Source organism: Vespula vulgaris, chromosome 21, assembly GCF_905475345.1.
Source record: "Vespula vulgaris chromosome 21, iyVesVulg1.1, whole genome shotgun sequence".
In the NCBI taxonomy this organism is placed as follows: domain Eukaryota; kingdom Metazoa; phylum Arthropoda; class Insecta; order Hymenoptera; family Vespidae; genus Vespula; species Vespula vulgaris.
The window spans coordinates 444,063-471,984 of record NC_066606.1 but is presented as its reverse complement, the minus strand read 5'-3'; the positions used below and the strand labels follow the sequence as shown (position 1 = coordinate 471,984).

Sequence of the window (27,922 nt, the reverse complement as noted above, 5' to 3'; positions counted from 1 at the left end):
TTACTCGTAGATATGATAATATCGATTTTCGTAAATCGCGTCTACGTGTTCATAAATGCAGCGAATCGTGGTATATCTGGAATTAAAACGGTCTACTCTTGTTACTCGTTAGCGATAGTCGGATAGCTTACTTATGGAGGGCGTGCGTTTTCCGTCAACGAAAAATATTATTTTAACGAAAAACAAATAGCGTCCGCGCGCGTATCCCACGCTCTCGACATTTCCCACCGTACGTAACAATCGATGTCCGAGAGATAATGAATGGGCGAAAAAAAAGAAATAACAGAATTCGTATCAATCGAAATCAGTTCCATGCATTCGCCGTCGCAAAACCACATATTAAAACTGATCGGAGAAACTAGAACTCGTGCAAAAGTATCCAACAGGAAATATATATTCGCAATATTCTATTTTCTAAATAGAAATATTTTTAACGACGTCCTTCCCTCGCTTTTAAGTTCGAAGTCAATTATCTCCTCTATAATATCGTCGAGATGAGAAGGTAATTATTCTTCGAGTTGAAAAATATCCATTATTATTTCGGGTAGTACGATGAGGATGGGTCAGCGAGGAGAAACCAATCGATCACGGGTTTCGTTCTCACAAAATTGTAAAAAAGTGTCCGATTTATAAATTGCTCGAGTCCGAACAATGCGTACGCCAAAGAAGGATATTCTGTTTGAAACAATGTACTTCTTTTTTTATTAATCGAAATAGAGCTTCGAAACATTATTCCACGTTATTCCATTCCTCCGAGTTAAATTCGCTAAGATACTTTTGTAACGAAATATAATAAATAAAATAGATAAACATTCGTCGAAAAAAAACATTTACTCGAGATGAGAATGATCGAACGAAAAAAGAAGGAGCGAACGAAGGAGGTACGGGGCAAGGGAATTGCAAAGTTCTGCATTTTTTTTGTTCGCACAGCCATTTGTCAAACCGACAACGCGAAATAAGAAAAACGAAGAAACGCGTACGTTTCGTTCTCGTCTATTCTCGTTTTCCGACGTTTCCTTCGTGCCCGAGCAACAACTTTTATTTATATACATGTAGTCTTTACCGATATCTCTCCTTCGCCAACGCCGAACTCTAAACGTTTAGCAACCTTCGTCGGCACGCGTTGCACCTGGGAATCGCAGGTGTAACGGAAGATAATCGGTTCGACCTACTAGCTGTTTGGTTCAAATTACATCGAGGCAGGAACAACGCGTATGGCCTACGAATTTCAACACGAAAAGTATCAAAACGGATATCAGAAATACAAGCACGATCGTTCGAAGGGACAAGGACTTTGCAGGTGTGCGTGCCGAGATGTTGGATAAAAAGGGTTTGTGTGCTTCGAATGTATTTCCGACGGTTTAAACGCGAGTCGTTTTCTAATGTCCATAAAGCTCGTCGATTTTGAAAATGATTACAGCAGTGCTGACTATAGATACGTAGATACTTAGGTAGATACGCATAAAATCCGGCCACAGGGGACGATGGCGAAATGAAACGGAGGGGAATAATAAAACGGGAGTTCATCGTCGGATCGAACGACGACGAGGATCTTGATTTTTACTGTCGTTCAATATCCTCTTCGAGCTTCGAATATAGATCGAGAGTCGCAGCGTTTCCGTTGGTGGTCCATGGGGCTAGTGCATTTTCAAAATAGCTTCGGAGGAATGGATATCGTGGTTACGAGACGAGAATATACTGGCCGTCACACGGAAATCGATATACCGAGCGTATAGCGAATGGGATTTCCTTACTACGATCAAATCCTTCCTTCCTATCTTTCTCTACTTATGCGAGAAATATCAAAGGATACTCTCCTCCGCTGCACGCATCGCGATTTTCAGCGAGACGTTCGACCGCTCTCTCGCTAAAATTCATCCTCCTCGCGTATCTCTAGCCGGCGAACGATTTTCGCGAGGGCAACGCTTTCGTTTTCGAGGACTATATCAAACGTCGTAATCGCAATTAACTTTGAGACGGTACAATAGAATGGCGAGGGATCTTGGAGAAAATAAGTCGTTACTCCGGTCTCACCGATACGACTTCGACCTGGCAGCCGTTCAACTTTTCCAAGAATTCTATGCGATAATTTTAGTAACGCCATGTGCACCGGTCGCGCTACCGAAATTACTCCCATCTTAAAACCTAATAGATACGGAGCAAGACGATTTTGTAAAGTTTCCAATCGATTGTACCTGATCGAAACGTCGGACAACTCACCTCACTTTGCTTTGCTCCGAGCGTGGTGAATCCTCCGGCGACTTATATCTCTTGCCTGGCTGTAACAGAGAAGAGAAAAAAGGAAATAAATAAATCGAAATACCGTCCGCTTGGTCGATCTATTACTCGTGCCGCGCAATCCTGTGTGATACACTTTAAAACAAAACAAAAAATGCAAGCGTAGCGTTCGTTATTGCAAAAACCAATCACGGACTCGTTACATTATAATGCTTCACCGAGCAACGGCGACTTTGATGAAAAACAAGCAGGTCTCCCGCGCATTCGGAATCGTCGAATAGCCAACCGTCGGTCCTGTCGGTGCTTCGATTTTGTAAATGACGCGCGTGCCGAGTTAACAACGTTGAAAAGGCTTGGGAATAAAATTTTTCTCGGTGGCCGAGCAATGTTTGGACCGATCAGAAAAACAGCTTCGTCCGAACCATGTGCCGACGCGGGCGACCAGTTGGCGTATATTCATCGAGCGATACGCATTACGAATTCAGGAATTACCGTTCTACTCGCTACCTGTTTCTAGTCAGCCCAGTATCCTTCTTACCGCTATTACGAGAGATTCGTACAACTTGCGATATTTTCTATTTGACAGAAATTTTCACACGAACATTTTTTTATTTGCTTGTCATTTACATAGAATTTTTTTGTTAAGAAATATTATTCATTTTTCCGTTGCGACTCTGTACTCCGTTTCGATCGCGAGTCATCATCCTTCGATAACGAGACAAGATAAAAGGCAAGAAGAGGAAAATAAGTAAAATAGAGACAATGTAAGAAAGACAAACATGCGATCGATCGCGAATGGATGTTCCGTGCATCAAGTGTTTCTAGTTCAACCGGATCTAATGGCAATTGTATGGAGAGTGCTTTGGCGTTCTATCGGTTGCAGGCATTGTAAGCGCGGGCTTAGGGCTGATGTGAAATCAGCCTAATCACCGGGAAGTGTCGCCACTACACGGTGCTAATCCGATCGCAGATGCTCCTTTCGTTCTCTCTCTCTCTCCTCTCGCTCTCTCTCTCTCTCTCTCTCTCTCTCTCTCTCTCTCCCTTCATTCGTTCTCTCCCTTTCACCGTCTCCGACTGTCCATCCACTCGCATCCGTCCATGTCCCGTTTGTTCCCCTTCCTTTCTCCCGTTCTCTCTCTCTCTCTCTCTCTCTCGCTCTACATCCTACTCGCTCATCGCGTTTCACCCGCAGTGTTTGTTTGCGGCTACGTTAGTGTATCCTAATCGCGGTCGGCCTGCTTTCGTCCGAAATCTGCGATTGACGAGGACTACGCGTTGAATTAAACAATAGGACTCGCCTGTCTATCTTGTGCACGATTTCAACGTTTCCATTTGAATAAACAAGAAACGACTAATGATAGTCCTTGTGTACGTAAAGGACTATACAGAGTATTTCGTTCGTCTTCGAACGTGTTCATTATTCTTCGCGACTTTAGGCTAATGCTTTAAAGGAACGTTATAGGAAGCTATTCGAAACGTGGCTTAGAGCAGACATTTCATTGTAAATCGCTTCTCTGCACATGCATAGCGAAGTGTCATGAAATTCGCTGATGATGGACGCTTTCAAACCCATACGAAATGCGGGACTATAACGATGCATCATTGAATTTAGTTATCTTCGCCAGCAGGAATCACAGGACGATCGAATATTCAAACGCATGTGAATTGTCTCGCTTGTTCGATTCGAAAGCGAGTAATTTCATTTATCTTTTTTTTTTTTCTTTCTTTTTATAGTTTGGTCAATAATTCAATCAAACTCTGGTTAAATCTGCTCTTTTCGTTCACGCAAAAGGCACAAGCGAGGTATACGCGACGTCTCGCATTTTTCGTTCGAATCTCAAGAGTCGGTTTAAAAAGATGGCAAAAAAGTAAAGAAAATACAGGGGAAAAACGTTGAACAAAAAAAAAAGGAAAAAGAATAAGGGAAAAAGATAAAAAGAGAAAGAGAGAGAGAGAGAGAGAGAGAAATAGGAAAAAGCGCGGGAAAAATGAGAAAGGCGAAAGAAAAAGAGCCGTGCGTGGAAAAGAAGGAAAAACGGTGTCGGCATGAGCAGAGGAGGTAAATATTTTTAAAGCGAAGAACGCGCGCGTTAGAGAGAGCCCCTCTCTAATTAGCTTGGTATACGAAGTGGCTTTTTGTTTAATTAACACGCTTGCAGTAAACTACGGCCACGTACTGCGTAACCCCTACCCGCTCGTTTCTTCTACAAGCCCATATTTTATACTCTCCTTTTTCAACCTTCATCGTGTCTTCCTTCTAGCACTCGCCTCTCTCTCTCTCTTTTCCTCTTACCCTCCCTTTACTCATTCTCCTCTTTTCCTCAACGTCGTACTCGCTTTCAGTGATACATTCGATGAGTATTAGTTTGCTTAAAATTCGTATTCAAGGGTGTCGAGTTTAAAAAGGGTGTCCTCAAACGAACGAGTTCGTGCGAGCAAACGAGCTTTCTCTTTTCTTTTCTTCTCTCTACTCTTCTTTTTCAACGAGCTCGAATGCGTTAGGCAACAAAAGACGAGGCTTTCGATATCGTACTTCAATCGATTTTCTCTTCTACCTTTTTACAAAAGAAGTCTGCTTTGATTTTAATGACTGATTAAATCTCGACTTTGATAATTTTAATTCTGTCAAAGTTACCTTTAGCTCTCTTTCTCTCTTTTTTTCAGAGCGAAGTATTTGAAATTCTTTGAAAAACAAACGTGTTTTAAAGGGAAGAAAAAGATATGATATCATTTTGTAATTTTTACGACGACCATGGCGAGTCCTTTGAGAACACGTTGTCCTGTTTAAAATAGCAAAAATTTGACCTAGCTCGTGCGTGCGCACCATTCGCGTGGCATTAACGCGGAATAAAATGAATAAGCGATTTCGAGGTTCGAGAGTCGAGTCGAGAGGCGAGAGTTTCGGTAAAGGCAGCACGATGACACGCGAAACTGCGTTTAATCCTACGCAGGCCACGGACTACGAGCCACGATTCGGTTCGGTCTACGAACAGTCTCGGTGTCGCTGGACGTTAAATGCAGGTGGCGTGCCGTATTTATAGCTTCACCGTGACTCCTCTTTCTGCCTTCTCTTTCCACCTCCTCCATCTTCTCGTTCGACGTTGTTGCTTTATCCTAAAATCCTTCGCTCGCAGCTATCGTGTTAACTATTAGCTATTAACGTTAGTAAACTTTCGAGTCTTCTTCGAAGATTAATTCAAGTCCGTTCCTCGAACGATTAAGAATTATAATGTAATGGCGTAAAATGGGAAACTACCAGACAGAATTATTCGCTTTCATCGTAATTATCTTCTGATAATAATTATTACATTTTCCCTTATCGTGGAAATCGATAACAGTATTAGAAGAAAAATAGTATTAGGAAAAAAGAAAAGTATTATCGGAGCGAGAGAAAATAAAATATTTAAAAGAGATGAGATCTGGAGATGGTTGTAAAATTGACTCGGACGTCTACGTGCGAGAAATCATTCAGAGGAATCGTCCATTTTAAATCTTCCCGCGTTACGCCCACGGAATAATCGCGATAATCGTACTGCGTCACGAATGGTATATATATATAGGCGAAGGAACTAGCTACTCCCATAGCACGGTTGCCTTAACGAGGAGACTTCCTCGAGAAGTGGTCGAGTCGGCTCGCGAAGGGGTGCTAAGAGGGGTGCATGATAGAAAACGCGAAAGCCGAGCGGTCAACACTTTTACCCTCGGCCGTCTCAACGCCATCAGATAACATTCCGTTTTCGTCGTAGTAGTCACTTTCAGCCGGTGTTAAAACGGCGGCCGCTGTACACGTCGTGGTTAAACGGTTAAAGTCTTGTCCGAACTCGGTGAAACTCATTTGCTCGCGTACCGGTTATCTCTTCGTTGAGATCTTCCCTTTTCTCTCTCTCTCTCTCTCTCTCTCTCTCCGTCTCTCTTCTCCTTCAAATCCTGTTGCCTTTACACTCACACCATCTTCTTAACCTTCCGCTCTCTTACACCGATCGTTCTCGACTATTCTATCTGATTCTTTTTCTTTCCCAACCCTCACAAACCCCTTTCCATAGACTCCTTTGTACTCCGATTAGTTCTCCGTCCCGACTGCACAAGCCAAATTAATTTCGCTCGCCTCGTCGTTCGAGATACTGCTAATAGTGCGATCATACTGCGATTATGAATAAAACGTCGCTTGAGAAGAAAAACGAAAGATGTTAAATGTTTTTCTCTCTTTCCTTTTGCCAACATATAGAATCGTACGTTCGACGAGAGCCGTGATAATTTGTAATCCATTCGTATGAGAGCGAGAAGAAACCCACGAGAGTTTCCCAAAGATCGTCTTTGAAGAGTGGAAAGAAATTCGATGCTTTGAGAAAGATGACGATTTTTCTTTTACGCGCACACACGCACCCATTCTCTCTCTCTCCCTTTCTTTCTCGCCTTCTATGACATCTTTCGGAACGTCGACGGTGGACCCACCAGCACCTACTTGCCGGAAAAGGGTCGATGATCGATGGTATTTCTACGGGAACGTCGCTGTTTGTATACCATACCTCTTACGATCCAACGTGAATTTATCGCTAGAACGCTGCCGAAAGTTCTCAGAGTTCAAGGAGGACGCGATAGAAAAAAGGAGGGGAAAGAAAAAAACGGACCGAGTCACCGTCATTTATATCTCGAACATTCGCGGTTTTTTCCTTTCCAGATCGATTCCTGAAAATACCGAGATATGGAATTTTTCTTACGGAAAGAGAAATAAAGGGGGAGAGAGAAAGGAAGCGAGCATGTTTCGAGTTTTCAGAATCGTTCCATATTTTCCCATCGAATTCACGATAGGAAAACTGAAAGAAGAATCGAGTAAGAAAAACATTCGTCGACAACAGCAAAACTAGAACGATACTCATGAATAATTTCATTCGGCTATATACAACGAGCGTCGGGCACTCTTTTTCCTCTTTTCATCGTCCTTCACTTTTCCCCTTCTGTCAGAGCATCCGACTGAGCATCGTTAAAGGGCAATGATCGACGATTCACCGTAACGGCATCGGCCCCGCGAGACTGCTTCGCACTGAATTCACAATCAATGCACTTTCACAGAAGCGTATCGCTGATAAAAATGCATTACCACCGCCCGTAATCATTTAACGGAAATAGCAACGCGACATATTTAGACGCTTGATTACGATTGAATTTTATCGCGCTGGAAGGCGACAATTTGTAAGGCGTTCGTTAATCGACGCTTATTTATCGAACTTTCCGGTTAAGTAGAAAACGGAAACAGAAAAATCGATCGATCATCGGGAGAGAGAGGATCGATGGGAGAGGATTTTTCCAAAGATAAAGCTAACGGTGAACCATCGACTCCTGCTTTGTCGTGACGAGATAATGACCGACGTAATAATGCTCGACGATGTCCAGAGACGATCCTCATACAGTACTCCGCAGGCAATATGGGTCTCGCAAAACACAACGTCGGGCTGGTCTCTCCCAGTGAAACAAGGAGGAAGCAATGAGACCATAGGAAGAGGGACGACGTTCGCTGGTATGTGTCACATAATCGTGCACGTCACAATGGTATTCCGCTTGTACGTACGAGCGTTCTCTGTATTGGTACATCGACCGAGTGAATAGGAGATACTCACGTGCTGGATAGTACGAGGATATAGGATACCTGTATGAGACACTAACAGCAGCCACTGATTATTGCAACCCCTATAGCAAAGAGCAGCGATCTACCGTCTCTCTCTCCCTACTACTCTGGGCCTGTCATCGTATTCGAGATAACGGATATCGGGTGTTTTAAATCGACTAACGCTTGACCACGTTGGACTCTATCGATGGAAGCGCTCGAATTACGCGAGAACGATTATTACTCGAGAAACGACGTCGATTCGCGATTAACGAGTTAAAGAGAAAACTTGCTTTAGAAAACAGTGATAAGGAATCGACGCGCGTGAATGCAGAGAGAAATGAAAACAGAAAAGGTACGCTTAGCGAAGAGGTAAAGGATCGTACAAAGAGGAGAGCGATCGAAGAGCGGGCAGATTTCAAGACGGACAATCCGTTCGATTGAATCTGAATCTCACAAGTGTCCTTGAGCGACGCGTCTTACCGGGTTCTCCGGGCGACCCTCTGCCCACCATTCTGAAGAATCGAGGAAAGTAGACGAAGAGAAAGACTCGTAGAAGAATACGAGGCGCAAGGTACGAGGCCATGCTCGAACGAACGAACGAGAGGGAGAGAGAGAGAGAGAGAAGAGGTCGACTGGAAGAGCAACAGGTGGCGACGTCTAGCTAGCACCCCTATAGCTTCCATCGCAACTTCGCGCCTCCTCCTCTCCCTCCCGATCCCACCGTTCCACCTCCAAGCAGCACCTCCAGGCAGCACCTCCAGCAGCACCGCGGGCTGCTGTCTCTACCCTACGAGCTGATCCCAGAGAGATAGCAAAAATGTTTAATGGGGTGAACTCGCCGGAAAATACCAGGCGACCCGCGTTGCCTTGTAACGCCGCCCTGAAAATGTCGTTTCCCTCGATCAGTTTCGCATTAACGACCGAGCCTCTGCTTATCGAAACTCCTCCCTCCTTCTCTCGGTGTCTCACTCTTTGGTATCGCGGATTCTCCTTTCGCAGATAGGGTACATTAACCGAACGTAATTCAAAACGCTCTCTCGCTCGCACGTCGTAAATACGTAAAGAGATGAATGAGTGGGAGATAAAGAAGAGAAAGTATAAAACGCTTTCGTGATTTCATGACGACAAGAAAAGGAGACGTTAAGAGTTTAAGATACTTTCCCCCCTTTTTTTTGGATCCACCGAGCGGCAGAATTGCGTGAAAAGGGAAGAAGAGAGACGGGCAAAGATTATCTTCTGCAGATTTTAATCTTATAAAGAGCGTACCGTTCTGAGAATGATTGATAGGGAGAGAGAGGATCAAGATGCGAAATTTTCTCTTCAAATTTATACAATCTCGTTGGTGCAAAGTTCTATATGAGCGAAATAATTGTGCGTTTTCACGCGATTAGTCACGAAAAATTATTTAAGTCACTTTGACGTTTTCCGACCTCGTAAAGTTAAATTTAAGGGCGCTGTAAAACGAAGAACGTTTATATCCGTCTTTGATCGAAATAATAAAAATTCTTCTTCCGATGCTCTCGCATTTCGGAAAACTTTAAACCGTGGTAAAATTTTTAGTACGATGTTAATTTAGTCAGAATTAAATATTTGGACGTGGAACATACGACATTTACGAGAAGAGAAAGATTCTAGCCGGTCTTCATTTTCGTTCTATCCTCTCTTTTCTTTTGATCCGTCTCTCTTTCGTTCATATAAACCAACTCGGTTTTGCATCTCAAAGTGACCGAAGAGCATGAAAAAGAAACGTGGCAATAAATGTTACCGAGGTCCTTCTGGCTCGAACCCTCCGGGCTGTCTCCCTCTCTCTCTCTCTCTCATTTACTAGACAAAAGAATTCCAGAGGGAACGTGAGATTACACGGTACGAATGGACTCTTTAATAGAAACGTTTTCAGAGTACCAGTAAACAGGTGATTTCATCTAAATCTTTTCTGTTGTAAAATTAGAAAAAAAAGAAAATTCAAACGAAAAGAAAATAATCGTTAACGAATTCATTTTACACAATTTCCAAGAAAAACACGCTAATTTTTTATCCTTGACGATGTCGAATTAGAACAAATTTTAAAGAAAGAATTACAGAAACGAGCAAAAGAGGTATAAAAGAGAAAGAGAGAGAAAGAAATCTGAAACTACCCGCAGTTTGAACAAGATGAAACAGGAAAGAGTCTCACTTCTTATGCTAATATCCAAAGCGATCCGCCGACCACTTTCATAAAGAAGACGATGCTTTTCCTATTTGCGAAATAAGACCGTCGAGTTTGTTACAGAGGTTGGTTGGTGGTAGTGGCGTTTGTGGTAGTGGATGGAGGGTCGGCCGACAGGGCGGTTTTGGTACTCGCGATAGAAGGGGTTGTTATGCTCGCGGCATCTGCCACCACGCTATCCGATATACGATACTTTGTTTGCCGAGTCTCGCGGCTGGTTTTCTACGTAGGCGTCTGTATATACGGAGTTACCTTTCAGTCTCATTCCCTTTTCGATCCACCCGTGGCAGGAAGGGCTTGAGATTCGTTGTTGCGGTTTAACTGAATAAATCTGAATACCCGAGGTCGACGACGCGCATTTCCGCAAAAGTCCGATATTTTCTTTTCTCGAAAGTCGAGCCTGAATATCGTTGGAAGGGGAACATTTGTTCGACGCGAAAGCTACAAGACAGATCTGCGAATGAGAGATTCAATGAATATACAGTAATGATTTTTCTTTTATAGCTTAACGAACGAGGCAAGAAACTCGTACATTCGAAAGAATAAGCTCGTTAATAATACGAATAAAAAGGAGATCGTAACGTGAGTTTTATTGGGCAGATATCCTCTTCTTAAAAAATATCGAATATAGACGCGTTACCGAATGAATGAAACGTTGATCGAAATTAATCGCGAAACAAAATTCTTTTTCTACCTCGATGAAAAAGAGCAATAGCTACGAATCATTTGTCTCGATGAAAGAAATTAGGATAAAGATAGATCGTTTCGATTCGATATTCATATTTTTCGTGGAAATTCGCGAACGAGAGCAAACAAACGAAGGCGAGAAGAAAGAAAAAGAATTTAAAACGTGTCGCATCGAAGAACATAGCTAGTAATCTCACATGCAAATTGAGAGGAAGGAGGAAGTTGAAACGTGGAGAACGAAGGGGCTGAATAGAGTGGAATGGGGTGGTCAGAGAGACGAAGAGAGAGAGAGAGAGAGAAAGATGGATTACGGAAAGAAAGAGGTGGGTAAGGAAAAGAAAAAGTAGGAAGAAAAGAAGGAAGGAAGGAAGGAAGGAAGGAATAAGAGTGGGAGGATACTTAGGGAAAAATTTGTTCTCTTAAGATTTCTCTATGCAAATCTCGTACCTTAGTGTTCCCTTGGCCGCACAGCCGTGCAGGTTACATTTGCATTTTACATCTACATTCATACCTGAACGGCACTCCTAAGCCTCAACACACAGGTGTGCACTCCCTGTCTCTCGTTTTATTAATGATCCGTAAGTGTCGCTAACCGAGGCGAAGAAGAAACGACAGGAGAGAGAATGAGATAGATGTGGGTGTGTGTGTGTATGTGCGAATATTCCAATTATTGTTACACCATTAATGGTTTCACGACTATCTTCTCTCATGCATAACGAATAATTTTATCTCCTCCGTACACATCCGTAGAAATAAAATGCAAATAAAATGTTGCTTTTCCGTAACATTAATAAAATAGATGTTAAAAATGCTTTGAGAGAAGAAATGAGAGAGAGAGAGAGAGAGAGAGAGAGAAAGGGGAGAGGGGGAGGGGAAAGAGATAAAGAAGTTCGTTCGCAATTGCGAGAATAACGACGTCCGTCTGAATGAAAGGTACCGTTTTCATTAGCGAATGGAATGTCTCTTAACTAAGAATTGTTCCTAACTCGAATGCTTCTCAATCTACTTTATCCGTTAACTTGAAACCCATTGAGCACATCGTTCGTTCCCTCTTGGCATCGTCCAAATTATGAACGATTTGGATTATCCGATGAACATTCGATGAAGAGTAAGGAATAAAAAGAGAAAAAGATATTTTCACAGTGAAACTTGTGTTATAGTTTAAGAAAACAAAGGGAAAAGGGGAAAATGAAGGATGAGAGAGAGAGAGAGAGAAAGGAATAATGCGATTCCGCTTCCGCAAAAATGGATAGAATCGCGTGGAAAAGTTCGTTTTGCACCTCTCGTAACTAACTTTCGTTCTCGCTCGTTCCTCTTCCCACTCTTGTCATCCTCGTTTTTTTTTCTATCCATTTTAGTCGGAGAATCGGCTCGAGTCTCGCGTCCACTGATTTCGTTTCCATGCTGAACCTTCGTCGTTACGTCACATTCGTCAGGGAAATTAAATAATTGCATGATAATCCCATGGATTACATTCCAGCGGAATCGAGTTTGCGAATTAAAGAGTAATTAATCCTACGCATCCAAAAAATTTGCACGGCCAAACTCCGATGGCAAATAATTTACGTGTCTAATGAAAGCTCAGTGACGGATGTTGCTCGGCCGAGAAGTCGCTTTCGCTTTTTTCCAATTTATTTTCATAACGTCGAGGTTCGGATAAGAGACAGAGGCAGCGAAAGAGAAGAGAAAAGAAGAAAAAAAGAGAGAGAGAGAGAGTAATAGGAACGTACGGGCCAATTCGTGCAGCGTTTGCTTTTGCCGCTTGATAAACTTTGTGGTAGATTTCTATAGGAAACCACCGTTTCGAAGAGATCCACTTCGAGAGAGTAATTATCTCGTGAGCACCTTTGAAGTAGCCGGCGAACTATTTGGAGGCAACCGAACGAAGATGGTTGCACGGTCTGCTTTCCGAGATAGCTGATCGAGAACCGAACACGTTTCTTGTAGTTATTACGTAAGTTATGGCTAAAAGTCTACGAATGAGACAAGCTCATTCGTTTCGAACGAAATTAGGAAAGCGTTATGTGCCAATTCGACGATAAAAGTGGCCGTGCGTTGAACGGAAGGTTGGCTAGGTAAGTGAGTACCTACTCATCGACGTGCCGAGATCCATCGATTTTTTAAGAAAAGATTAGCGTTCCGAAGCTAGACGGCTAAGATCGGTCTTTTCAAGAAGAGTTTAATTACGACTAAAAATCAAGTTTACTCGATCGGTATTGAGATTGTCGACGAAGGAAACTAAGTCTCACGATTATTAGATTTCCAGGGCAGGCTTGCTCTTCGAAGGAGGGTCGAGTGGAGGAGGAGAGGACGCGAGAGAAAGCCGGCTAAATAGTCGACGGTACGATTCGAGAAAATGGTAGTAGGGGATAAAACTATTTCTCTTACTTTTACGGCTCGTCGGTTGTGATTTGAATACGCTAGTGAAATACTCAGTTAGCGGCGCGTGCCCCGAATGCCTGATCGCTCTTGTTGGAACCGGTTAAAGGAGCCACTCGTTAACTTCGTTCGAACGACATTAGGCGCGGCTCTCGTCCTCGCCTAACTCGTTCTACGATCGGTCGATACGTTCTCTCGAAAAAGTCGAGTACTCGAAACTCGAGCATCGAGTACGCCCCAAAATAGATCCTTATTCCTATCGAACGAACGACGATAACGATTACAAACGTAGAAAAAATCTGACGCTAATGGGTACAGAGAGTATTACTTTGAACAGTTACCTCGAGTAAAATCACGAATCGCGTATTCCTAATCGTGACGATAATTCAATGATCTTTTGATATAATTCGGTATTTAAATGAAGTTGAAATAGTTCGCAAGAGCGATTTGTCTTAGAGAGTTTGGTGCAAGTACGCGACGCTCCATAGCGGTGCATCTCTCATGTCATATTATCGTAGACACACGGACTCCCGCACACCAAATACGCTTTCGTAACGATGCATCGTAGCTTGCATGAGTAATTTCGACTATGCGCGTTCGCCTATAGGACGTTATTGGAAACTGCTTTGATACAAATTCGAGATAACGAGACACGGAAGGGGCCTCTCGTCGCCGCGCGAAATCCCAAAAACGAACGTATTTGTTAGACTAGAATATCGTGTCCAAATTTTCGAGTAGCAATTTGCTTTAATAATCGTTAAACGATTCCGCTTTATTGTAATAAAGAAGATCGTTGTAATTTTACGCGTGATTTCGAGTGCGATAATTGGTAAAACAACGTCGGTAACGAGCTTGGAATTCTTCGAATAGGAAAAGGAACGAACGGCAAAGGGGCGTGCGTGTATACGTGTGTGCGCGAGATTCGGAACCGCTTTGAATAGCGCGTCGTAAGTAAGCGCGTCTCAGCAGCGATGCGACGGCCGACTTTTGAAATTAACTATCCAATCTACGAGGAAAGTACTTTCTCGTCAATTTCTCTTACAACTAATCAAAACTTCCTTCCGTTTTCTCGAAAGAAAGAAAAGAAAAGAAAGAAACGGTTCTATTCGATTTGAGAAGCACTTTGATTCATCCTTTCGTTTACTCCTGGATGGATCAACAATAGTTTTCTCTCGGTCCTCTCAAAGCGTTTCTGAAAAAAAAGTCCTGCAAAAGAATTCGTTTATTTGTTTGCTAACGTTGGTATAAACTACGTGTACACACGAGGATGAGAGCGAGGGGGGGGGGGGAGAGAGAGAGAAAGAGAGAAAGATTTTTGCACAAGAAGGGTAAGCACGCGAAAAGTTTCCGCGTATTTTAAAGCACATATCCGGCTTACCGGCCAGCAATATCGCGAAAAGTATTTCATAGAGGGGTATAAAGCTCTGGCGTCGATCTGTATCCGTCCGTTGAATTATTAAACCATTCGTGGTATCTACGTGGCACAAAAGTGTGAACCTCGCCTGAAAACCACAGAATGGCTTTAATCTTACTGCGAAACGATTTTCCAGCCGTCACGGAATGATTACTTTAAGACCAGCAAAGAACCTAATATCGATACTTTGAAGAAAACTTTGGTAAGGTGTCCGTTCTATTTCACGGCGACGAATGATACCATCGAATCTTCGAAGCGTACGATTAGAACGAAATAGAACGAAATTTTCAAATTATCGATGACCCTGTTCAGCGAGCAAAGTATCGAACTTGAATCTAACGAAGCCAAAGTTTATTAGTTCCTTTTTCTCTTTCGTTAAACGCACGGGCGAGGAAAATCGATGGTATTCTGGCGCGTAGGTTTTGAAAATGAAATAAAGAACAGTCTCCCTTTCCATTCGATCTCGCAGGAAGGAAACCGCAAAAGTACCGACACGGTAGCTCGGCTCCAATCGGCGAGTTTGAGAACAAAGTCGATATTAAAATCAATCCATCGTCGTGTGCGAGAGAGGAAGAGTTCGACTGAGTTTGTAACCTTAAGAGTTTCACCTTGCTCGTCCCTCTCTCTCTCTCTCTCTCTCTCTCTCTATCCGCTTTCGTTTCACCTCGTGCCAACTATATATTGAACTTCAGTCAAGTTCACTCTTCTATTTGCGTTCCACCGCATCACCACGGAGGGTTAAGAAAGCTCGGCACGAAGAGGAAAAAGAGATAGAGAGCAAAAGAACGAACGAAACTCGATGAGATGATCTCTTCGTAGCTTTAAGTCGCACACTCGCGTCCCAAGTAAGTACTGGAATTCTCCTTTATCGTGCGACGAATACCGGCTCTCTCTCGTTCTCTCCCTCTCTCTTTGTCCCATTTCGTAGTTATTCGCTCGCTTCTTCCGCAATGCAAGTACATTTAAAGTATGCTCGTGGAAAATTTGAAATTAACGTTAATGGTAACCCTTTATCTGTCTCGAACGAAAGTTTGGAGCATACGAATTTCTATTTTTCGTTATCAATATCGCTTCGCTTTTATTTTTATATTACACATTTTTCCATGCAAATAAACTTTATTCGACTGTGAATATTCAAACGTCTACATCCTCACGGTTCTATGGGTGTTTTATTACATTTATTTTAATTAGAATATTAACAAATTTACATTATATCGTTGGTGTTCATCGTCCACATGTACTAGTTTCCCTTAATTGGATACGCGTTCGCGTGTTACAACGATATATTGAAAGTGATAATTGGGAGACTTCAAAAATACGAGATGCAAGTATTTCTTTTTTTTTGCTTTTTCGTTATCGTTAAAGCTTCGTAACTATAAATAACATTTTGTTGTAGTAGCGATCGAAAACTCGCCGCTTTTCCATCGGTTTTTCCATCTTTGTTCTGTGATTTTGGCTCGTTGATATTAATAATGTCGCTTTTGATTAAAAACGGTATCCGCAATGCTCAAAAATACATATCGATGCTGGTAAATGAATAAAATGCATATAAATCGTAAAATATATATAATAGTTTAATTTAACCGATCCCGAATTCCGTTACGGGCGTAAGTTGAAAAAACTAAAACGATAAATCTTCTCGAAAATTTTATAAAAGCTCGTTGTATCTTGCGGGGAATATTAATATAAATAAGATCGGTAGAGTGATACTTTCACGAGCGATGTGAAATTTCGCGAAGGGCTTGCGTTACGACGTATTTAAAAATTCAAGCGAATACATCTACGAATGCCGTCGTTTTCTTTCGTTTCTGGCGCGACTTTCATTAAAGGTTAGTTATTCCTTACCCTTCGGTGTTCCATTTAATGCATAATTTCGCATTTACAATGACGCAAAATTCACGAAACTTTCTCGACGATGTTTTAAACGCGGGCAATAAAATCGTTTCGAAATTAAAGCGCGTTACTGGCGCAAGAATTCTCGCTTTAATTCGCACGACGTCTTTGTCGCTCGTTTTTCTCCTTAATTTCTTTTTTATTTACGAACGTGGACTACACGTGAATTTTCTTAAGCGTTAGCTATTCCAGAGAGGCATCCTTTACGATTATTAATAGGAACATTATATTTCCTCGTAGTCAAGCGAAGCAGTAAATCCTTTCAAAGTAAGAAATACGAAGAAATCTTAGATCTCCATCGAGGAAAACTAATGTCGTGTCACAACTGCTTTAACCTTCGCACATTAACCGCGCGATGCTTATGCCTCCTTCTTTTTACGTAGCTTAACATGCGAGCGCTTAAAGAGTTACGTCATTAAAGGTGGCGCGAGCGGCGAGCATTAATTAAAAATAAGTCGATAAGGCGGTCGACTTCGTTGAACGTTCGGTCGAAGAAAACCAAGGGAATTCGAATTTCAGAAGCAAATCATTATAAGGGGGAGATGAAACTACGAGGCCGTTGGATAGAAGATAGGGAAGGGGCGAGGGGTTGCTGGAAAGGACGGTCGTCATTAAGGTTATACAAATCGGCGATCGGGCTCGGATGTTTAACGAGCGCAGACTTTCGCGAATATTCACGACTGGGAGCAGCCCCCGGCCGGAAGCTCGAGACTTCTGTAGCAGTAAGGCGCGTAAATTAAACATTTCGCTAGTATTTTAAGCGCAAGACGGAGAATTCGTCCTCTCTAATGAAAAGCTTTCCAGTCCTTATTTTCGAAGCGCGCCTTGCGTTCGCGTCGTTCCCAGCAACGAGCCACGGATTACGATCGCCTAACTGCGCGGTAATTACGCTTAACCGGAAAAAGAAATAAATGCTCGTATAACGAAGGATCTTAGGTGTGTCTCGCTCGAAACTTTGCTCGAAAGAGAGAACGAATACCTCGTGACAAATATTATCGTCGACATGTTCGATTGACATTTTCGATTCATTCGGAGTATACAATTTGTACATGTTCCAAGGGAGAATTACGCTTTGACGCGTCCGAAAATAACGGCTCGTATACGCCGGTAATTCACACCTAGCGAAAAATTTTAAATGCCTCGAGCGAAGAAGAGCGTCGTAATAATACGTCTCTCGCACGGTAAACATTAATTCAGCGATAGCGGCAGAAAGAAGGGAAAAAAAAGAAAAAAGATCCAATGCAAAGCCAAGTGAATTATTCTCGCCGTTGAAACGCGATGACTCGTTCGCATTTTTAACGACTCTATCTTGACTCGAATAACTCTGACCTTTTTCTCTCTCGTTCTCTGTTTCACTGTCCACTCAAATCCTCTCCCTCCCCCTCTCTCTCTCCGCGTGCTTCCATGCGATCATCGATTAGAATCCGCAGTCGCTCCGTGTGTATTAAGGCTAAACAACCGATTGCATATTGCAATAACCGTAAACAAGCGTTAAGCTTCCCTCGAGTATTTCATCAATTTGAACGGCTTCTTAAGCTTGAGCAAAAAAGAGATAGAGATGCGCAAGATGAGGGAGGGGAACGGGAAAGAGCAATCAAACTTAACGACGTTGAAAACGTTGGAATTGATTCCCTTCGTAATGCAATCGTAAGAGAACCGCATAGATATAAGTAGTCGATTTTTAATACTTAAGAATAATAATGGGAGGTAGTAAGCAAATTCGAAAATTCGATTTAAAAGTCCGCAGCTCGAAAAGTGTATATATTCGAGACTTACGTTTATAACCGAGCATTAATCGAACGCTAACTCGCCGGTAATACGAGGATCAAATAAGAGGTCATGGATGGGAATCGACGATGAAGGTAGGAGAAAGGAGAAAGGAAGCTCCTCTCTAACCAGGATTCGTTCTACGCGAGCCTCTTCAATGCTTCGAGAGACCATCGAGTGCCGGCAGTACATGGAAAATCGATTTCTTTACGGCGACTTTAGCGGAAGGAAGACCATAAAAGTGGCAATAACGAGAGGGTAACCGAACGTACCACTTGCGTATTTGGGTAGGAAAATTCGAACGAGCCTTAGAATCTGTAATTAAACGGGCCAGCTTTGAGTCGCATCGTGTTACCGCGTTGTACGCGCTACCTCTACAGTTAGTCCGGCCACCAGAGCTTTTCCACGCATAAAGCTTTAATGCTTGGTCCATTCTCCCTGTCTCTCTCTCTCTCTCTCTCTCCCTCTCCCTCTCCAGCTCACTCCATCTCACCTTCCTTCCCACAAATTTGTTACTTCTTTCTCGCTCTCGCACTCTTGACCTCTGTGAAAATGCATCTCCGTGCACGGGACAACGGATACTCGAACGTCGAGTTTTTGGTATTTTTTTTTTTCTTTTTTTCTATTTCTTTCGACGCGTTCACGTTTCCAATGGAACTAGACATTTTTCTTTTACAATGAAAATTTAAAGCGCTGTCTCGCAGTTGAGAAAAGAAAGACGTTGGATCTGACTCTTCGTTTCTTTATTGCGAGTGTAAAGCCGGTATAGATATTTTGTACCGTACAGCTAGCTTGCTGAATTTACATAGTTTTTTAACTTTAACCGTATTTCGTACGATTCATCCGACAATGATATCGCGCCGATCGAAACGAAATGCACGGAAAGAGCTTCGCTAGTCCTTTTTGCAAGCCGATGAGCACTTTATAACAAACGTTGAACGTACGAAGACATTTATAACGCAGTGATCCTTAAACGCATTCGATTGCCTCGCGGCATACACGCTCGAATCGTTATTATCTAACGTTCGACTATTACACCGCTAGGATTCGAGGAAATTATCCTACCACCTGAGTAAGCAATCCATTATCGATCTCAAAGGTAGTTTCGCCTAATCATTCCCTCGCTATGGCTTAGTTTCGCCAAGAACGTGCCCGGTTCTGAACCACCGATTCTATTTCCGAATCGATCCTTTTATCCTTTTATCGAGGAACACGGGAGAAGCTTTTTTCGAACTTAACATTGTCTTCCATTGTATCCAAGCGCTTCGAGCTGTTCTCTCAAATGTCAAGGCGGGAAGAAATATCGTCGAGGAAAATACAAGAAGAGAAACTATTCCAAGATCACACTTTTGACCGATGCAAAAGTTTTACCATTACAAAGAAAAAAGAAAAAAAGAGATTGAACGATCAAGCCATCGGTTTTTCTCAAGAAGATGTTCGAACTTGTCTAGTAGTAGAAAGTCGTTATTTGCTAACCGTAGATGCACGTATACACGTAGCTATGTACATACGACATCTCACCAACGATCTATCGCGTTTCGAGTTAACGCTCTTGTTTCCACTTCTATCTTCGAAATATCACTGACTCGTCGAGCCACTCTTTCTCTCTCTCTCTCTTCATCGAGAGCGGCCTCCCATTTTCAAGGAGAGCACGAGCCGAGAGAAATACGTAAATTACGTGGGTGGCGGTGTGGCTTCTGGCGACGTGACTGCAGCTTCGTTCGTATTAAAGTTATGAATATAAATCACGAACCGCTCGTTCCCTCTTCTTTTCTACCTTCTCTCTTTCTCTCTCCGTCTCCAGCTCTTTCCCTCTAACACACGTACACGCGTAGCCAGGCCTTTCTTTGCATTTTTCTTCTTTCGCGTCTCTTTCCAAGCTTCCTTCAAGGAATCTACTTCTCTCTTCCTCGTCTTTACCGGCAGTACCTTCGGCAGCAAGCTGCACCAACGGCTCCTGGTGTCAAAGTGCCAGCCCATTATTCACCTACGTCAGAGTTCATGTCTTTCTGGCACGCACCTTAGCTGTCAGCGTACACGCTTCCTACTCGCTCGCTCTCGCTACTACTACTCGATCGTTTCTCTTTTCGCTCTAACCAACCATCTCTTGTCCCGAGCGCTCTCGAAGGAGCTCTTTTCGAACTCCCCACGATCTATTCTCCTTCTCCTGATCTTTCATCCTTCTATTCCCTCCCCCTTCCTGCTCTACCCTTCCTCGTCCTTCCTTCCTTCCTTCCTTCCTTCCTTCCTTCCTTCCTCCCTTTGGGATCGAGAGGCTGTTTATCAAGAGCACCGTGGACAGGAAATCTTCGACGACGAGCACACCGACGAGAACCACTTCGATAAATTCGATATCGGACATTCGCGTGCTCTGCGAACCACATTTATCGAGTTTTATCGTTATTCTTACGAAAAGCAAATATACGAATTATATGTGTTTTAAAGTTATCGATACAACTCGCCCGTTATTAGTTTATGAAATTAAAGAATCATCGTTTTGAAATATTTAACGAGATCCGCTTTTGAAAGTAATGAGTATTTTGAATATTTATCGCTCTGAATATATACTCGGCTATTATCGTTTGTATCGACCAAACGTTACGCTTTGCAACAAAGAAACGAATTAATATTAAAATGACTTTACCACGATGGAATTAAAAAATAAAACGTAGATAGAATGGAAATAGACGGAAAAAGGAAAATCGCTTCGTGGAATAGGCTCTTCTTTGATTCTTTAACGTCGTCACTTTTGACGAGCATTTGATGGCCGATAAAGTGGATATTATAAAGAGGAAAGAACGTGGGATATTTCGTTAGGACGAGCGAGTCGCGCCGGGCGAGGGAAAATAACAAACTCCTTTTTATAATTGCCTCGTGAATTTGTTAAAACGTTCGTTTAGTCGAACGCCCGATATAACTCTTGGGAAAAACTACGGCAAGTTTTCTCGTGACGCGATATTCGAATCGAGCGATCTTACCAACTAGTTCAATTTCTTCCTTCGTCGAAAAACTTTGGTAATACCGCGTCGATTCCGATTCCGAGTCGAGATTCGAAGCATTGATATACACTATATACCACGGCACACGTAAAATACAACGGGTTGTATTTAATACCTGAATTTAATTCAGTAGAGAAGAGTTAATAGAACGCAAAGTTATGATAAGAGAAAGTAAGCACGCTACGGGAGAGTGATGCAAAAAGATCGGTTTGTTTTCCTTCTGTTTCTTACTTCCTCTATTTCTTGACGGCGAGCCGAACGATGGCAGAGATATAGCTACGTGCGTATCACGTAGAAGGGTCGAGAGAGATTCGAACGATCACGCACGGATGCGCTCTCGCGATCTGATACATCGCCGCTCCGAATCTGAAACGTATCGGTGGCACGATGTCATACATATCCGATGCCAGAAGCCGTGGGCTCCTCTCTCCATCTCTCTCTTTTTCTTTTCGTTTCTTTCTCTCTTTCTCTTCTCCCGCTGCACCGAAGAAAGATTTTTCTTACGTCGAGATTCCTCCCAGGATGCCACGATTTTTCAAACCCCTTCTTTCCTTATCTCGTCAACGAAAAATATCATTAGATCTCGTCGTCAATTTTAATTTTCCTTCCTTTCCGAGAGTTCTTTTCGAAAAAGTAAACGCTTGATTTGCCGGGTTTTCTATTGTAATATTCGAATTAATCGCTCGACGAAAGTACTCGTTTTCTTTTCTTTCTCTTCGTTTAAATATCACCGATCGGTGCTGCCGCAAAGGAAGTTGATCGTTGCGGACGTCGAAAAGTTTGCGTTCCGCGTTCCTTTTCTTTGGATGGGAAAAGAGCGAACGAAGCGAAAGAGAGGAATGGGACGGGTCGTTGAAATAGGTAAAGAGAGAGAGAGAGAAAGAAGAGAAGGAAGCGATTTTCCGCTCTATCGGCTGAAATTTTCCCGCGGATTAAATTCCGATTGATAGTTTCGCCGAATGCCGGTACTACTTTTTTAACATAAACGTAATGAAGCTACTATTGCGACGTGCATCGAAGAGGGTATTTTCAATAAAACCATCGAGAAAATGAAATTATCTCCGAGTTCTCTACAGAGACATAGTTTCACGAAAAAGACGAGACGACAGGGAGACGGATACAACGGAGGAGAGAGAAATCGATGAAAACAAGGAAGAAATTTCTTAAGAAGGTGAATCGCGTATAGAAAAAAAAACGAAAAAAGAAGGAAGAGAAACGAATGAAAAGTCCGAGCGAATCGAAATGATCGAAGCGAATAATTTTTCAACGAGCTCCGCCAAATACGGTCTGCGCTTTCGTCGGGTCGTACGTGGGAAATCATTTTTTGTAAAATATAGGTTCGGGCACGTAGCTACTCGAATTTGCTCGCGAGGACAAATACAACGGAGTCGCTGCCGTTGCGCCGCGTTTTCGGCCCGTACAAAATTTGTTCGCGAGAACGAGCGCCGCGATTTTGGATGGGCATTTATTAAACATACCTTCATTAAGCACAGTCTGAATATTTTACACGATTTCGCGCGTATGGATCACGCCGCAACGTTAAATAGACTAAAGTAATAGCTTTGTTGATAATCCTGGAAAAGAGCCGCGTATCGGAGGTACGTGCAAAAGTTATTATTCCGGTGTGACTTCGTTGTTGACTTTAATAAACGAAACGAGCTTGCGTCGTTCGAAAAAAAAGAAAAAACAAAGCGTGCTCCGCTTCAAAATAGAATGTGATCTTGTCGAATGTCCAGCCGATCTTCGAAAATTGAAATAATGCTCCGTCGAAGTCGATTCAACGCGACAAAATTTTTCTTCGAGTAACGATATCAAAGCTGACAAATTGGTTCGAACGAATTCGCGAACGTCGTCAGCGAAATAGAGACAAATTCTACCACCGTTCTCGTCGAAGTCGAGATCGCAAAGTTCGAAAGACGACTACTTTTTTCTCCTCGTAATTAATGCACGGAACAATGCTTCTTTGTCCTACCTAGTTCTCTCTCTCTCTCTCTCGCCGCCTCGACGCTTTACAAGTTTCCCGCGTGTAGTTTTCCTCGTTACAGAGATTTTCAAGAATCTCCATTTATCTTCGCGATCTCTTTTATTCCTTACGTAAGGTCACGCTCCGTGATTCAATCGATTACTCGAATTTATCTGTTCGATTATCTTTCAATGGAAAAGAGGGAAAAAAAGGAAGCTGTGAAAAGTCGAATTTCACGGTGAAATTTTCGGATAGCAGACGCAGAGCTTAACGCTCGTAAAGGTATAGATACATTTGTACCCGATGAGTTTCAGTTTCGATCTCAATCGACGACGAAACGCACATATACACGTAACTGTATACATACGTACGTATATACGATGGTAAATATAGGAATAGGGAGTGCAAGGGAGAGAGGCAGTGAATGAGAGGCGGAGAGACAGAGAGAGAGAGACAGCGCTATAAACCGCACCGAAATGCAGAGACGGGCCCGGTCGTTGTAGGTGAACGCGATAATACAGTAGCATAATGCCACCCAATATAGCATAAAGGGGTTGACGCGTTGATGCTGTCACGTGCCAGCCGCGTCCCAGAGGCTATTGAGTACGTGACACCGACCTGGTCCCCCTCTGCAAAGGGAATTCTCTCTCTTACACGATTCGCTCGTTAAACGTATTGACTCCATACCAGTGTATCGTCCCTTTTTTGCTTACCTCTCTCTCTCTCTCTCGGTCTATCTATCCGTCCATCTATTTCTCTCTATTTTTTATATCTTGTCTGTTTTCTTTCTCTTTCTTCCCATCCACCCTCGCTTCCCGCTCTTCTCGATTTATCGACGATCCATAGTGACAACGAGGTACTCCATTTTTCTGTCTGTTTGCTTAAACGGCACGCGTTTTACTACCAAGCTATTTCGTAACAATAGCGATAACGTACTTTTTCCAAAAGAGATCAATTGGCAAACAATGCGCCAGAACGATCCGATGTTTTTTCAAACGAAACGCAAAACAAATTGGATTACTTATAAATAATTATCGAAGAGTCGACGTAGATTATTATTATCTAGCCGTAGTCGAACGTGCAATCGGTATGGATAGAACGTTCTCTAGCACGCATCTCGCGTTTCCCCTTCTAATCAAGCTCGCGTTTACAAATGAACTTCTCTTTGATAACTCATACCGTAGTCGACGATGACGGTGACGACGTCGTCGACGACGACGACGACGCCGACGACGACGACGAAACTGCCAAATACCGAGCGGAGGCTCACGTACCTCGCGAATCCTTTCTGCAATTTCGGTTCGCTCAATGATTCGTAATTAATTCTTAATCCTTTATTCTGCAAGCTTTATCGAATCATCTCGGTACAGTCATGGCGTGGCAATTATTCGGCATTGATTCCCTACTCCTTTTTTTCCCCCGACCAAAAGAAATAAAATATTAATTCGTTATTTTGATTATAGTCGTTATAATTAACAAAAAATACATTTCTGCCAACGTTATCGCTATTCTCTCTCTCTCTCTCTCTCTCTCTCTCTCTCTCTCTCTCTCTCTCTCTCTCTCTCTCTCTCCTTTCTTCTATCAACATCGTCGTTTCGTTTTTCACGGTAGCGCACTTTCCAAGCGAATCGATTTTATTTCACATACCGAATTTTATTTCATCGTGATTTATAAATACACGAACGTCGAACGAATAGTCGAACACAGAAAAACGTACGATGATATCTGAAAACGGAGCTTTTGCCGGAGGTAAGCTCACCGTTAATGTTTTAAACGATCGTTGATACTCTGCCGCGGAAAGCTTCACAGAGGAAGCAGAAAGTTTAAGGGAAAGCGATACGAGTATCTCCAACGTTTCTTCTTTCTTGCATATCCTTTTTTTCCCCGTTTTCATCGCAAAACGATTCGAGCTTTCATCGCGAAACGATGTTTCTCCTCGAGAGAGCAGTTTCATCGATTTCGCGACCACGAGTACTTATAAGTATTATATTAGTGAGAGTTATTTATACGCTTTCGATATCGGCAAGTGGAACGTCTTTAACGACTGCGTGCATATGCGTCAGAAGGATGATTAAGCGATAGCCTCGAAAAGATATGAATGAAATACGATCGACAATAAGCTTCCGGTGGATGCTTGATGAATTACGACATCGGATCCTACGATGAATATACATGCGACTAATGGCAGTGAAATTTACGTTCTACACGTTCCGATCCGAGCCATTATAAATGCGCCCAGCATGTCCCCGCTACGTCGACGTACGCTCTCGCCAACTTCATTAACGTTTATAATTGAGAGCTGCACGAATGGATCGAATTACGTTTCCAAACCGATCACGAACCGGTATTACTTTCCATCCGACTCGATCGATCTTTCTTCTCGATGCTCCTTATAGCGCAAGATCGCGATCTAGCCGCGAAATGTCTTTTTCTCTACTTCTTAAATCGTCCCTCCGAACGATTAGATTTACAAAAAGAAAAGAAAAGGGGAGGGTCGGAAAAAGAAACGGTCGAACCAGTCGCCCGTCGAAAGTTCTCGAATCGCAGAAAAAGCTCGCTCGTGGTATACTCCTACCACGGTGTGCCGAAGACAAAAGCGATAAATTCCCATTATCCTCGTTCGCCGTCAATTTTAACCAATTTAGAAATCCTTCCAACTTTCGTCCGTTCCGTCCGCAAATTTTCGAACGAACGCCGGCAGTCGGTTGTTCTTTCTCTTTCCCTCCCTCGCTCTCTGGCGTTTTTTCTGTTTTTGTTTCCAAAAAAATTCTCGGGTAAAATCATTGAGCCGCAGCTTTTCAGGGTAAAGTTTTACGAGCGACCACGCGGTCGCTTAATCATCGCATCGACCATTGAAAATAGTGGATATCGCTTTTTCTCGCAACAATCGGATATTGTAAAATATTATTCTCGAAGGAGGCAAAGGGAAAGACCAAGAAAAACGCGAAAGGAAACATCGTACTACGAAGATACAAAATGCCTTCGGTAAATTTTATGAATAGTCCTCTTATTTTCCACGGAGAATGGAAAGTTCGAATTATTTCGTCTCCGACAAGAACTAACTATGTAAGAAAATTCTTGACATTTTTCTCGTCTCTCTCCCTCTCTCTCTCTCTCGTCGAAACTTTAAATTAAAGATAGAAAAATGACAGAAGGAGTATACCTCGTGTTAAGACGTATCTCACAGGATGAACGTGAGGGAGAAGTAGAGAAAGTAAGCGGGTCTTTTTGTCTCTTTACTAGCGCACGACGTACAACTGGACGCACGTACGCGCGACGATCGAGACTCGTACTCAAAGGTAGGTGTATCCATTGCGGATTATCCGCGTCGTATTTGATTCCGGTTTATCGGAAATTTCTAAAGAGTCGAAGCGCGTGCACGTTCGCACGAATACGTTTTCTGCCGAGCGAACGGAAAACGATACCACTTGGATAGTCTACCCTTTCTCTCTCTCACACAGTCTCTAACGCTCGGAGGCATGGCGGTACGCGTGTATCTTCGTAGATGCTCGGAGAAAGTACGACCAAGGGAGGATATCTAAAGGGTCATTCGAAGCGTGTCTCGGTTCTGGAGAAGGAAAGTGAAAAAAGATTTCTCGAGAATCCTTGTGGAAAGAGGATATTATACGTGCGTTGATTCCTTATTACGAGCACCCTTCGCGCGACAAGGAAATATTGATGTAATTTTAAAATGCGAATGGCTCTCCTTGGAAACGCGTAAAAGAAATGAAAAAGGAAGGAGAGACGAGGTAGTCGGTTCGAAAGATCGTCGAACAAAAGAAACTGACGGTACGCGGAGAGCACATAGAGATAGGGAAAAATCAAGATTGGGAGCGAATCTTGGAAATCTCGAAGACGGAAGATAATGAAACATAAATAGAGACAAGAAGAGCCCAAAGGCACTGGAAGAAAATCAAAAAGTCTGGGGAATGTGGTATTCTTTGAGTTCAAGTTTCTTTCGGTGTTGAAAATGAATTTGTATCCTCTGTACGTACACGGAGTCGCATCGGCTTACCGTTTCTTGCTTCCATTTTGCCCCTTTCCCTTCTCCATGCATTTCCACTTTTATTCTCTCTTTCATTCTCTCGCGTATCGTCCTTTCTTCGAAGTCGTTAAGAACGAATGAAAAATATAAAGAACGTTAGCATAGTCGAACGCGCTTCGTTCCGCCAAAGAAGAGAATACTGAATCGACTGTATCGTTTTAATTATGCCGATGATAACGCGACATCAAAGTTTGAAACGAGCTCGTTATTTCTCATCGTCGTACATTTTTCGTATTACGGTTATCTAAAAGAATCCTTAAAAAGAGTCTTCGCGTTTTCGTAAGATCGACTTCGTTCGATCGATCTAATTTTAATCGTCGTCGTAACTTTACGAGCTCCGTAACTTTTGTCGCGATTAATCGCCGAAATAAGACGACGTATATGATTGCTAATCCCGATGGTGCTTACACGACGGCGATAGACGAATTCGTTATCGAGTCAGACACAGACCATTAGATGCAAATAAGCCCAGCGACCGATTCGTATGGTTGGCACGGCTCTTTCAACGAGTACACACACGCACAAACACATGCGGGCACACAGACAAACGAATATCGTTTCTATTCGCTAACCTATCCATCTTTCTCTCTCGGATTCCTAAGACCTCAAAGCCCGAAGTACGTCTTAATTACAGTTGCCTCGAGTCAATCTCGATGGTAATTAACCTGCCGCGAGTATCTCTCCGGTTCCATCGGTGAAACGAGGATGTACCCTTCTCAACCGATT

At 42.8% G+C, this 27,922-nt stretch overlaps 1 protein-coding gene across 7 annotated transcripts in view; it reads right to left on the bottom strand.

The window, feature by feature from the left end:
* The window catches only part of LOC127071251 (zeta-sarcoglycan), a 154,566-nt gene that overhangs the window by 45,298 nt on the left and 81,346 nt on the right, over nt 1–27,922 (bottom strand). For 5 of the 7 annotated variants that reach the window (XM_051010300.1, XM_051010301.1, XM_051010299.1 and 2 more), the window contains one exon: nt 2,221–2,279. The exons of 1 other annotated variant lie outside the window; for it this stretch is intronic. In XM_051010300.1, the coding sequence (XP_050866257.1) occupies nt 2,221–2,279 (59 nt within the window). The remainder of the gene's footprint in view (nt 1–2,220; nt 2,280–27,922) is intronic. One more of the 7 variants, XM_051010302.1, reaches the window with a different exon arrangement.